The 12,463-nt window shown below is 41.0% G+C and overlaps 1 protein-coding gene across 1 annotated transcript; it reads right to left on the bottom strand.

Annotated features, from left to right (window-relative positions):
• Positions 1-345: 345 nt before the first annotated feature.
• On the bottom strand, positions 346-10,774 carry LOC116464415 (T-complex protein 11 X-linked protein 2). The gene is made up of 7 exons (XM_058435059.1): positions 10,664-10,774; positions 7,035-7,155; positions 6,078-6,298; positions 5,177-5,313; positions 4,710-4,930; positions 4,430-4,611; positions 346-501 (listed from the first exon to the last, which is right to left on the bottom strand). The coding sequence occupies exons 2-7, from the start codon at positions 7,128-7,130 to the stop codon at positions 498-500; spliced, it is 861 nt and encodes a 286-aa protein (XP_058291042.1). The 5' UTR covers positions 7,131-7,155; positions 10,664-10,774; the 3' UTR covers positions 346-497.
• Between the last annotated feature and the right edge of the window lie 1,689 nt (positions 10,775-12,463).

Here is a 12,463-nt window from a genome sequence, read left to right as displayed (position 1 = left end):
ACGTAAAATGCAATCATGATGAAATCTCCCTACTCAGCAATTCTCTTCTTTGTTGTGACACGCATGACTATCATAGTGACCCTCCTCTGCACTCGCTGAAACTAAATATCCTATCACTGCACTAAGACACTTAGTTTATCCCTCCCCTCCCTTACACACTCGGCTGAGGGGGCTAGTGGCTATTACCGGGTTGGGGGTAACACCAAAGACGGCAGAAACGTGATTTTTATTGAGATAGTGAAATATTTTCTGTATTCTGGAAATAAATGAATGACACATAAGAAAAGAAAAGTCATGATCAATACCCTACTCAGCAATAATCACCATATGGCTGGTTCCCGAGAAGCTGTAGTGTGCAGGGACAAGCCCAAGTTTGGGCTTGCGGAAGAGCCAAGGGACATATACAAAGTCACCTATCTGCTTCTTTGCGGATAAAACTTGTTATGTGATCTCCTTCAATCCTCGTGAAACCTTTCACAATAGGTATTACCACTGTCCTACCTACAAGGAGGGGAAAAGTTAGAGCTGATTAATAACTTGCCTGCTGGGGCTGCTCTTTAACACTGATCATTCCAGAGGCTGAAGTTCTAAGACCTCCAGATATTCTTCATTAACTTTTTAAACACTAAACCATATTACTTCTTCAATCAAAAAATCTATTATAATTTAAAAAATAAATTACTTGCAAAAAAATAAAAGACATCTGAAATAATTGGGAAGACAACCTGGCAAATATATCTCAGATGAGACATTAACATCGTTGATACAGAAATAACTTTATAGAGGAATAAGAAAATGATATCAACCTGGAATTATCATGAAGAGCAACAAATATGCCAAATAAAATGCCATGAAAATGTTCCCAGTTACAGGAACTACAGAAGTTGTAACGCAAAACTTGAGAAAATGTACTAAATGAGAAGATAAATTTTCAGAAGTGCAAAGGCTGGGACATCAAATAGCCTATTTTTTTTTTTTTTCCCGATGGGAAGGATGTCAGTAAACAGGCTCTTCTCATGTACTGTGGGTTTTCATGTCAAAATTTTAAGTTTCACTTGGCAGAATCCATTAAAATTTAAGATGTTCATACTATTTGCGTGAGATTTAAAATGTTTATGCCCTTGGTGTAGAGACAGCCCCACGGAGCTGATGAGGGCCCAGCATAATATGGCGCCCCTTTTGAATTTCTCCTTTTGGTCAATATCCCTGCCCCCCATTGACCCTGCTGCTAAGGGTTAGGGGTTAAAATTTTTCCCAGTGTGCTGACGAGAAATTCTGTGTGGAAGGCCCCATACAGAGGCTGATCCTCAGACATGCAGACACGGCTCCATACTTGTGTATTCCCTTACACCAGAGCCTCCAGCCTCACAAACCTCTTCCCTGGTGACTTTTCTGAATTTGCACTTTACTCTATACTTAGGGCCCCAGTGGAGTTTGTAGTCAGTAATGGCCGCAGCTTTATCTCCTTGCGTGCAAACTGACCCTGCTCTGCACTCACTGAAACTAAAACTCCTGTCACTGTACGAAGATACTTAGTTTGTGCCTCCCCTGCAGACACACAAAGTCACAGATGGAGAGGCAGACATGAGAGACAAGGGAGTTCATGCTCGGTGAAAGTGGAGGTGTATTCATAGTGGTCCAGATATGTGTTGGAGGGCCCTAGTTGTCATACATTTCACAGATCACAGCCTGCATGGGGTGGTGGGTACTACCACTCACCTTGTGCCACACAGAGCTGTACATAAGACTTTCGGGCTCAGGAGAGAAGAGTGGGCTGGGAAATTAGACTAGTGCTGGCACTTTAGACTAGGGCCTGGCACTGTAGATGATGAGGTTTGTTAAAGCTGCTAACATTTCCAAATGCTCTACCTTGAATTCTGGAAAGTGAGCCACTGGCTCTTCTGTCTGAAGATGCAGGTGCCATTTAATTGTGAAAAAATGAAGACGATTGTTGCTCTATAGACCTCTTTAGCTGATAGAGTTATAATCAAACCTTTCAGGCAAAGATCTGTCTGAATATTTAAGGAATTGAAACAAACAACTAACAAACACTGTTCAGACTTGCTCTGACTTCGAAATATGTGACCTATGTTCCTTGCCACGTAGGCCGCACCAAAAGCTGCTTGAATGTCCTCACAACGTGGCAGCTAAAGCCTCCAGAAGAGGGGATGAGCAAGAGCGAGTGCGCCGGGCCATGGCCAGTCTCTCAAGTTGCACCCTGTCATTTCTACTCGTTTTTCTAGATTTATCCCCACTTCCCAAGAGCAATCCAATCCAGAGCAAGCCCTGACTTCCTTAAATCCGCCACAAAAGTCAATAAACACAAGCCCAGATCCTAAGTCATCCCTAACACCCTCTTATTGGGAGATCCCCCGTGGGTCTCCCTGGTTCACATTCTCCCTCACTGCAAGGAGTCAAAAGCCCGCGTTTGTTTGGCTCCAGGTGTGCTCCTGGTGATCTTTTGGATAGAGAACACTGCCAGAGGCATGGTCCTGAATTGGCTAGCCACCCAGGGGTAGTGATGCAGAGTTTCTTAAGCCTCGTCACTCCTTGTTTCCACAGTATCTGGGCTCCACGCTGGTCAAAAAAATCTGTGAGGGACAGCGCCCACTGCTGATGCCTGTACCAAGCTGCGGGTAGATTATCTGTGGTATGGTGAGAACTGTGAGGTGTAAGCAAGGGCTGATTAGGATGGAGGGCAGCAGCAAAGGGCAGCCACAGCCAGGATGGTCCAGCTACAGCTGCTCTGCTCATTTCCCCGGGCCCTGGAGCACTCTGCTTAGGGACACGGTGGCAGGGAGGCCTGGATTATGGAATTCATGAGGGCTTAGCTCTGAGAGGAGGCATTATTCCCCATATGTTGCTTCTCTTCCTGCCCATCATGTACAAAGGCATCAAGTTCCTAAACACCTCCAACAAGGGGTGCTTCTCACAAGGAGCCTCTGTGGGGAAATGAGCCCAGAAGCAGCTGTAGAAACTCCCGAGGAGAGTAGCCTTCAGGCCCTTTTCCATCCCTCATCTCCAACTAACTTGTGTGCCTTCCCTCAGAATACCTCTGGCTCCTGTTATTACTCTGCACTCCTAAGAGTTTGTCCCAGAACTTGCCTCTGAACTGATATCCTTACCCTTGGAGGCCCTGCTTATAGCACCTGCCCTCAGCCCTAGTGCATAATTGCTGCTGATCTTTGCAAATATGGATTCCATTCGTCCTAGTTGTCTGCTCATGAGGCTTTAATGGCATCATTCCCTTAATGATCTCAGAATTCCCCTCCATGCAGCACTCCTTGAGATCCCACCCTCCTGTAACCCCCATCCTAAAGAAAGCCAGTAGTTGGATGTAAACCCTTCACCCCTTCAATGGCCATATCCAAGAGCAGGAACCTCAAACCTAGATCACTGTTCCTCACCCACACCAAAATAAAATAAAGCGAGGAGAAGTGGTGTCTGGGTGTTCTTAGCACCCTAAACTGCATGAAGGAAAGCTGGTGATGTAACGGTGAGAGGGCGCACTTTCTAGGGGTTGAGGAGGGAGGTGATATAGGCACGCCCTGAGGGAAACCAGAGACGCCGTGTTTTCACTGCTCAGAGTAGTGAGGCCCATGTCCTTAAGGCCTTGATGGACTTCCTGAGACACCTGTTCACTCACACTCAGCATAGTCTCTTCAGGCCTAGATAATAAGGGATAGAATGCAGAGTGGGCCTGGCAGAGAGGCAAAGCCCGGAGAGCCTCATACCACAAGCCACGCCTATTCCAGGAAGAATTCCATCTCTCTGCCACCAGAAGACAGCATTAGCCACTGGGCGGATGAAATACACTCATTGTTACCCGCAAGGTACCACCTGATCCAAACATACAGCACCATACGCCACTTCAATGAAAACAAAGTAAATTGGGCAAGGGTTCAGTTCCATCCTTGGATCTACTCAGCATTCTCCAGTCCCATCAACTGTATTTAAATATTGTTTTAAGACTCTATTGGATATTTTTCATGGCTTTTCTCCTACCCCACCCATTAAATTGCAAATATATTAAGAGGCTTGGACTTCCTACTCTTCCTTGTACTTTGGTATAATATCCCTGCCCCCACATGCAGTGAATGGTCAGTATCACTGACCAACTGATCAACTTCTGGATATACATAGCACAGATCCACTGTCATTCAATCAAGTATATAATGACTCATTTTTAGCAAACACATAAGGAATATTTGTAGCAAACTGGCTTCCACACTCTCCTCTTTGGAAAATAAGTTTTATTTTCTGTATCCCAAACCTCAGTACAACTTATCAAAGATACCAAAATCTTTGCAGATCATTTCCAAGGGCCTTTGTGTGGTTTGTGATGAAGAATAAGCAATAATAGTATTGATATTACCTATGTCCCAAATACCACACATTTCCCTCTCTAACAGAGATCTATGAATCTTACCTGGAGATAAATTCCTCAGTTAGGGCCTTGGTGATGCATTTCAGTCTATCCACAAATTCAGGTGAGCTGAATAAAACTTCACCAGAGAAGCTTCTGGCCACTAGCAAGACTGAGGCCAGGACAGTTAACTGGTGCAACTGGAACGCCAGTTCCTGGAGCCGGATTCCATCCATCAGCAGAGTCTGGTGAGGGAGCGAAGGACAGCCCATCAGAAGAGGAGGGTTTGAATGGAGGCACTGAATACCATAGAACAAGGCAATGCCCAAACACACATCCCTACCTTCGGGAATTCTTCGTTTTCAGGATCCCAGAGGAGGAGGTTCAAGTAGCCTTGGTATAGCACCATTGTTGGACTGGGGGGCTCTGAGTTGTTACCTGCCCCGTTTGGAAGTGAACACGCCATGCTGCGGGAGGAGCTAGGTGAGTCAGGAGAACTCGGACATAGTGTAGTGATGTCTGTGGCTGCTTTGGTTAGCAATTTTGTGGTATAATCCAGGAGAACTATGACGAGAAGGGAATATGCATCTTAAAATTCCAAGGCTTAAAGACGACGGCTCTGAGACATACTCTTGGTCTACAAAGAAGTGATTTTGTAGATCTTTCTATCTTAGAGGAACACTGCTTCTCCCTACCCCTTGCCCAAGGAAGGAACTTTCTATTCAAAAAATAGAAAGTAGCCTCTATTGCTATAAGAAGGCAGACCCGAGGTCAAATCTCCCCTCTCCTGCCCTTAAATTTTAAATATACTGGGCTGTTTATCAAGGAGTTCCTGGAATTTAGTTTCTTCATACTGGATGGAATGCTCCTGCAGGTAGGGTCGAAAGCTCTGGATGGTAGAGTTCACCATGTCCATTTTCATTAGGCCCAGAACACGGAAGATGCCCCTGCCATAGGGAGAAACAGAACATTTACACTATTAAAGGAAATCTAGTCTGGAAGGGTGGAATCCAAGCAAGGAGCCTTAAAAGCAGAGTATTTGAGAGTTAGAAGAAGCCTTAAAAACAAACAGTCCTGCTTCAACTTATGAATAATGGTACTGTGGCCAGTGACCCAAGGCCATAGAGTGAGTTGATGGCAAAACTAAGGACAGTTATACCTCCTGACACTTTAACAACCAGATTAGAGCTCTTTTGCCTGTAGTCATTCTGTCACCTTGAAAAAAGGGTAGTCAGTGAAAGGAAAATCATCAAGGTGTTAACAATTATATGTGGGTAGCTGGGATGTGGGTGACTGAATTTCTAACTCGCTGAGCAGATCATTTTACTTTTCCGGGTCCTGGTTCTTCTAGCTGTGAAACACGGATAATCCTCTTTCCTGTCCCCTCACAAGGTTTGAGTTGGGACAAACAGGACAACATCTGGGAAAAGGCAATTTGCACTCTATAGGAGAAAGAATTACTATACCTTAATGTCTTAACAGTATCATGACATAAAGGTGACCCAACTGATCTAAAGATCATCAAAGGAACCCTGAGAGACTGTCCTTGGAAAATAAAAGCCAATAATCCGGAAAGGAGAAAAGGTGTGTTAGTCAGGTTGTCAGTACACAAGAGCTAGATAAGACAGGGGCTATATCACAGTAGCTGGCTCAGAGTTCTCCAGCACAGTGTCTAAGGCAGATTTGGGGGACAGCACATCTAGACTCTCACCTCAGTAACTGCACTGGATCTGTTATGGTCTCTAGTTTCTGTATCGCTTCATCTCGAACTGGTGCACATAGCAGAGCCATCAAATTGAGAATGTAGTTAGAAAGATGAGGGACATCCAGGGCCCCATGTTCTGCTTCCTGCTTGAGGAGATCTGTGTCCAGAGCTTCTTCTATCTCATTTCTTAGGCGGTTCCGCCATGGTAATAGCAGTGATAGCAAGGTCTGCCCAACAAAGGAAATCAAAGGAGCCAAGTTCTGTTTAGAACCTCAAACTTTCTCCAATGAACTACGCTCTTAGGCCAAAGGCATCCCAGATTATGTCTTCTGGGGGGCAGAGAACTGAGTCTCTACGTTTCTTAGAGAGCATTATTTCTTTCTGTTTCGAGGACAATTACCATTCAAGGTTTCACTGGGATCAGTTATAGTAGTGGTCATTATTACTTTTTAGGTAGAATGAGGTAAAAATATGAATAAAAATAAGAATGTGGTTTTAAATGTGTGGGAGATAAGAAATATGAAATACACACCACCCACAAGGAGATGATGCATTCTTAATAAAAGATAAGGACATTTTTAGATTGTTTTACTCCAAAATGTGAGGATAAAATAGCAAATTTGGAATCTTTAAGGTTTCCTTGAAATAGCCTTTTGACTCAAACATGTAAGTCCCTTGTGGGCAAGGGCTCGCCTATTCATCTCTGGGATTCTGAAACACGTAGACCATAGTGGGGTTTCAGTAAGAATTTGTTTAATTGAGTTATATATTGTTATAGTCATCACCCAATGGTCAAGTTTCATCTTATACAAATAAAATGGAAGCTGCCCCATCCTATCTATTTAAGTAGTAGGTCACGTTAAAAAAAAAAGTATGCTACTTGATATGTTAATAGCCATTGACGATCCAAGGTTCTGAGACACCCAGGAACTTCCCATCCACGAATGGGAGTTGGTTACTCACCTCCTTAACATCTTTTAGAAGTTCAAGAGCACAAGTGAAGTCAGAAGGAGTACTCAATAGCTGTTCTTTCAGATGGTTCCAAAAAGCATTGTACATTGCCTCTGCAAACCTGCCTTCTACACTATAAGAAGGGTTAAATGAGCAGATTGCTCTTTACCTAGAGAATTGATACAGGATCATAATTTCCCAAGCAGCATTTAAAATTATGAAAGACCATTAAATTGACAGGCTAGGAGGACCTATGTTTAGACTTGAGAAGGGCTGAATAAACTGAAGTTAGTCTCAGATGGAAAAGCATTGGCTAAATTCTCTCAAGGTTCCAGAGACGCTCTCTTCCTGCAGCAGGAAGAACCGCAAACTAGGAGTTGAGACTCTGACTTCTAACCCTAGTTCTGCACCTAGCCTGGATGTGTGACTTAGTTTCCACGCCATAGACTTAAAACTTTGAACCAGATGCTATTTTTCCTTCAGGCCTGAAATCTAGGAAAGGATTTTACCTCTTGATAATACTTGAAGGTCTTTTGAGACACTTTAAATTCAGCAAGCCCAAAACTGAACTCCTTATCTTCCTTCTTTAAATTTGTTCCTCATGCATACTTAGTTCTGTAACCAGAAATCTGAGACTTTTTCTCTTTAAAAAATATAATAGTAGGCCGGGCGCAGTGGCTCACGCCTGTAATCCCAGCATTTTGGGAGGTCGATGCGGGTGGATCACGAGGTCAGGAGTTTGAGACCATCCTGGCCAACATGGTGAAACCCCATCTCTACTGAAAACACAAAAATTAGCTGGGCGTGTTGGCGGGTGCCTATAGTCCCAGCTACTCGGGAGGTTGAGGCAGGAGAATTGCTTAAACCTGGGAAGCAGAGTTTGCAGTGAGCCAAAATAATGCCACTGCACTCCAGCCTGGTGACAGAGCGAGACTCGGTCTCAAAAAAAATAAATAAATAAAAATAAAAAAATAGATATATATACACACACACACATACATATATATACACATGTATGTATACACACACATATGTGTGTATACATACATGTGTATATATATGCATGTATGTACGTAATAGTAACGTATGCTTTCTGTTTACAAAAATACAAGTGATTAAAAAATATATGAAACAAAAATTCAAAGTTTCTCCTCCAACACAACAATCTAACCTGTGAAAGTTCAACTATTATCTATCTGGTGTGTACTGTAGTCCTTCTTAATTCCTGTCCCCTCATGTCTTTTATCCACTCAGTCACCCGATTCCAGAGATTTTGCTTCCTAAATATCTCTGGAATCAGTCTCCACCCACTGTCATCTCTTTCCCGAACTATTGCTATAGTCTATTCAATGGCCACCTTATACCCACAAAACCTTACCCCAACAATGGTACATATTTTTGATAAAATCAGTGAGTTTTCTAAGATACAAATCTGATCATAATAGCATACTCATTTAAAGTTTTTCAGAAGCTACCTATCTCTAGCAGTGTACGTGGCCTTTAAGTCCCTTCATGATCCTATTCTGCCACTTCTCCTACCTTAACCTTCTTTCTCCTCCCTTGACCTTCTTTCTCCTCCTACATCCTGTGCCCTAACAATAACAGTCCACTTATAATTAATATATAATTGTCTTCCATCCCTCTATGGCTCTGAAATGACATTTCCTCTTCCAAGAGAGTCCCTTCTGCCCTAAAGCACCTGAAAAGACTTAAATTCAAGGGTTACCTTATTAGGAAAGTCTTCACTGACCTTCCCCAGGTAGCTGAGCACTGCATAGAACTCCACACACTAGATATGAGATAACTTATCACTCTGCACAGTAGCTATTTGACTATCTTCCCTACAGAAGCTTTTAGATGGCAAAGACAGTGACTCACTCAGCTATATGTCTTCAGCTTTCAACATTCTGCCTTCCACCTAATAAGTACTCAATAAATGTTTGTTGAATAAATGTCTGATTATGAGATTTCCCCTAAAAACCGGTAACTGTGCTTAGTATAATTTTATAAGTCCAAAGGGAAAACTAATTGTCAATTATCTGTAGATAATGGATAACCCCAAACTCATTTCAACCTCTTATCCAGTATACATTTTGTATTACTACATTTGAAAAAGCCTGTTAATTTAAAAAACACAGTGAAATCCAAGCCCTAAATAATATTATTCCTCCTGCTTCATCTATCCACCCCCTGAGATCCCTAGCCGCTTTAACAGACCTTCATTCTCTTAGTTTCACTTTTTTCTGCACCCCTACCAGGAGAAAAATAAATCTAACTCGGGCCGCAGGGACTATAAAGGCAATGAGGGAGATGCTACGAGACCTGGGTTTTGGTGAAAAACTTCCTTCAGGTAAGCCATCCTTTGCAACAGACAAAGGAAAATCTAAGAATTATGAAGATCAAGAGAACCACTGACAAAGCAAGGTGCTTTAAGTAACAGAATCCCAAAAGTGGCAAAATAACAGAAGCATTTAAGGTGGGAAATTAGAAATACCATAAAATATAGATTCTGACAAAGAAATCAACCCATTTAACTCTTAATAAACACTAGAAGCATTCAATCCATAAATGCTGGATGATTCTTAATCATATATTGTTATATTAATATAATTAAGAGAAACCAATATAAAGCCTAATTGTAAAAGCACACTATTTATCGATGGTGTTCTAATCTTGATTCGCAGAATCTTTGTTACACTGATTATGAAGCAGAAATGTCCCCTGAAATTTCCTACTCATGAAGAGTGAACAAAACCACTATTAGAAAATCTGCTCATCTGTGCCTGTTTAATCTGTAGACAATTAAAAGATGAACGGCTAGGAGTTACTTCTTCCAAGTCTGTCTGAAAAGATCTGAAAATCACTCTATGTTTCATTACTAACTAAGATCCTGAAATGAACATTTTGACAATACAGAATGAATACCCCTTTTCCAAGATGCTTGGGATGGGAGTATTTTGGATTACGGATTATTATTAGTTATTATTATTATTATTACTATTATTAGAGACAGGGTCTCTGTTGCCCAGACTGGAGTGCAGTGGCGTGATCGCGATCTCAGTTCACTGCAACCTCTGCTTCCCAGGCTCAAGGGATCCTCCCACCTCAGCCTCCTGAGTAGCTGGGACAACAGGCATGCACCACCATGCCTGGCTAATTTTTGTATTTTTTGCATAGACAAGGTTTCACCATGTTGCCCAGGCTGGCCTTCACTTCCTGGACTCAGGCAATCCACCTGCCTCGGCCTCCCAAAATGTTGGAACTTAACAGTCGTGAGACACTGCGCCTAGCCAGATTACGGATTTTTTGGATTTTGGAATATTTGCAGCATACTTGTATACCGCAATGAGCATTTCCTTTGAGCATCATGTTGGCGCTCAAAATGTTTTGGATTTTGGAGCATCGTGGATTTCAGATTTGGGATGTTCAACCTGTAACTGCATTGGCTTATTACCTGTTTAAATATAATTTGCTGCTTTGACCCTTTTAAAGTAATAATTACACTGATTTGTTGGTACTATATAAGACACACTCAACCATTAAATTTATTAATAAGATGCTTCAAACCTGACCAAAAGTCATTTGTGCTATGTACCTACGCCCCGAAGAGTAAAATGGAAAAAAAACGGAAGAATCTGCACCTGTTTGGAGGTAAAATGGTCTCTTCCACATAGAAATCTTGGTTTACTACAATTTCATGGGAAATGCTCAGCTTGGAAACTTCATTAACTGTCTCTGTCAGATCTGTGACAGAAAAGACATCAGGTCTGCTCTCTGGGAAAAAAGAAAAAAGCATAACCATTATCAACAGGGAACCCACACAAAGAGAATTTTTACTTTATTTAGAGATTCACTCTGCCAAGTAAGGCTCCCAAGTTTAGATTCATCAAATGGATCTTACACAGACTCATTCAATCATTTTACTATCAGAAGTTTTCTGAACTCTTTGCTCTTCAGTAACACTGAACATCTCAGAGAAGTCAGGCATGGGAGGAAGAAATTAGTTTCTGAAAAACATAAAACAGTTTTGAAAACCTTCCACTTGAAATGTAAAACCATAAGCAAAACACGGCAAGCAATGAATAAGTTGTGATTTGTAAAATTAATGTGTATCTAAAAGTTATTGTGTTCCCACTGTTCTCTTCCTACCTCAGGGGCTACACACAAGATGAAGGCTAAACTCTCCTTATAGATACCACACGAATCTTACTAGATGGCTCTAAAGCTGAATCCTGCTCCTAAAACAGTAGTTTCCAAATCTGAGTATTCAACAGACAATATTTCAAAACAACATGAGTGACAGATAATGATTTGACAATTTTTATTTTTCCACATATGGACATGAAAGCAAACAATGAAACCACCCTACCATCATCAAAATAATCACTTCATAAAAAGAAAACATATTTTAACACCTCAGAAAGTATAACGAAAACACAGTCAGCATTAAGAGTAGTCTTTTAAATTGAATCAAGTTAATATTATTTTAAAAACTCATTACAACATCTTTATTGTTTTATTTCATTCAATATCGGTAAGAACTATGTCATAGCCCGGCATTCAAATTGGGGAACCAATGTTCTAAATTCATCATACAGAGTACTTTCAGTAGTGAAACAAAGTATATATAGTAGTCACAATTATTACTTGATATGTAAAATAAAATATGCAATAAAACTATTTTGTAAGTCAATTTCAATGTAGTTTCATAACTTGGTCGGAGAGAACGATGTATCCTTAAGATATAATAAAATTCACATGCAAGAATCCTAAAACTCACTCCAAGACGATGGTCTATTTATGCCCATTTGTTTTTCATTTAAAAAACAGTTGATGAGACTTTTGTTGAAAAGTTAGTCTCATCAACTGATATTTCCTTTCTATCCTAACTAAAAAGCTGTATATGTTAAAATATACCATCTAATTAATTCATTAAGACATCATTTATTTGAGAGGTATTATGAAGTATGAATTGTGCCATTCTGCTTACTAGCAGTGACCCCAAGTGGCCACCAGAGAAAAACACGTGATTCAACTTCATATTTTTTCCCGTTTCAGTCTTCAAGAGGTTAGATTAAATTGCTACATCTGGAGAGGTCTGCAGATTAACCTTTGGTTAAATTCACTGGAGATTATTGTAAAAGAACTGCAATTTGAGTTCCTGTGAGGTTGGACTAGTCAAGCCAGAGCTTCAAATGCCTAACATAAGGTGTGAAAAAGACTTAAAGTCCCAATGATCACATAAAAATGCTATTATTAAAGATCTAAATAATTTTACCCCAGAGCAGTGGTAATTTTTATGTCAACAAAGCACCCCTGGAAAAGGACAGAACACAACTGAAGCAACAGATAATTTGGATCACTTCTGATCTGTCCTAGATCTACCATTTACACCTTACAAAATCAAAATACAAGAATGCTATTTATTTCCCAGGCTTTGA

Source organism: Hylobates moloch, unplaced genomic scaffold (genome assembly GCF_009828535.3).
Source record: "Hylobates moloch isolate HMO894 unplaced genomic scaffold, HMol_V3 SCAFFOLD_635, whole genome shotgun sequence".
Classification (NCBI taxonomy): domain Eukaryota; kingdom Metazoa; phylum Chordata; class Mammalia; order Primates; family Hylobatidae; genus Hylobates; species Hylobates moloch.
Note: the sequence above shows the minus strand (reverse complement) of the source record. Positions and strands in the feature narration are given on the sequence as shown.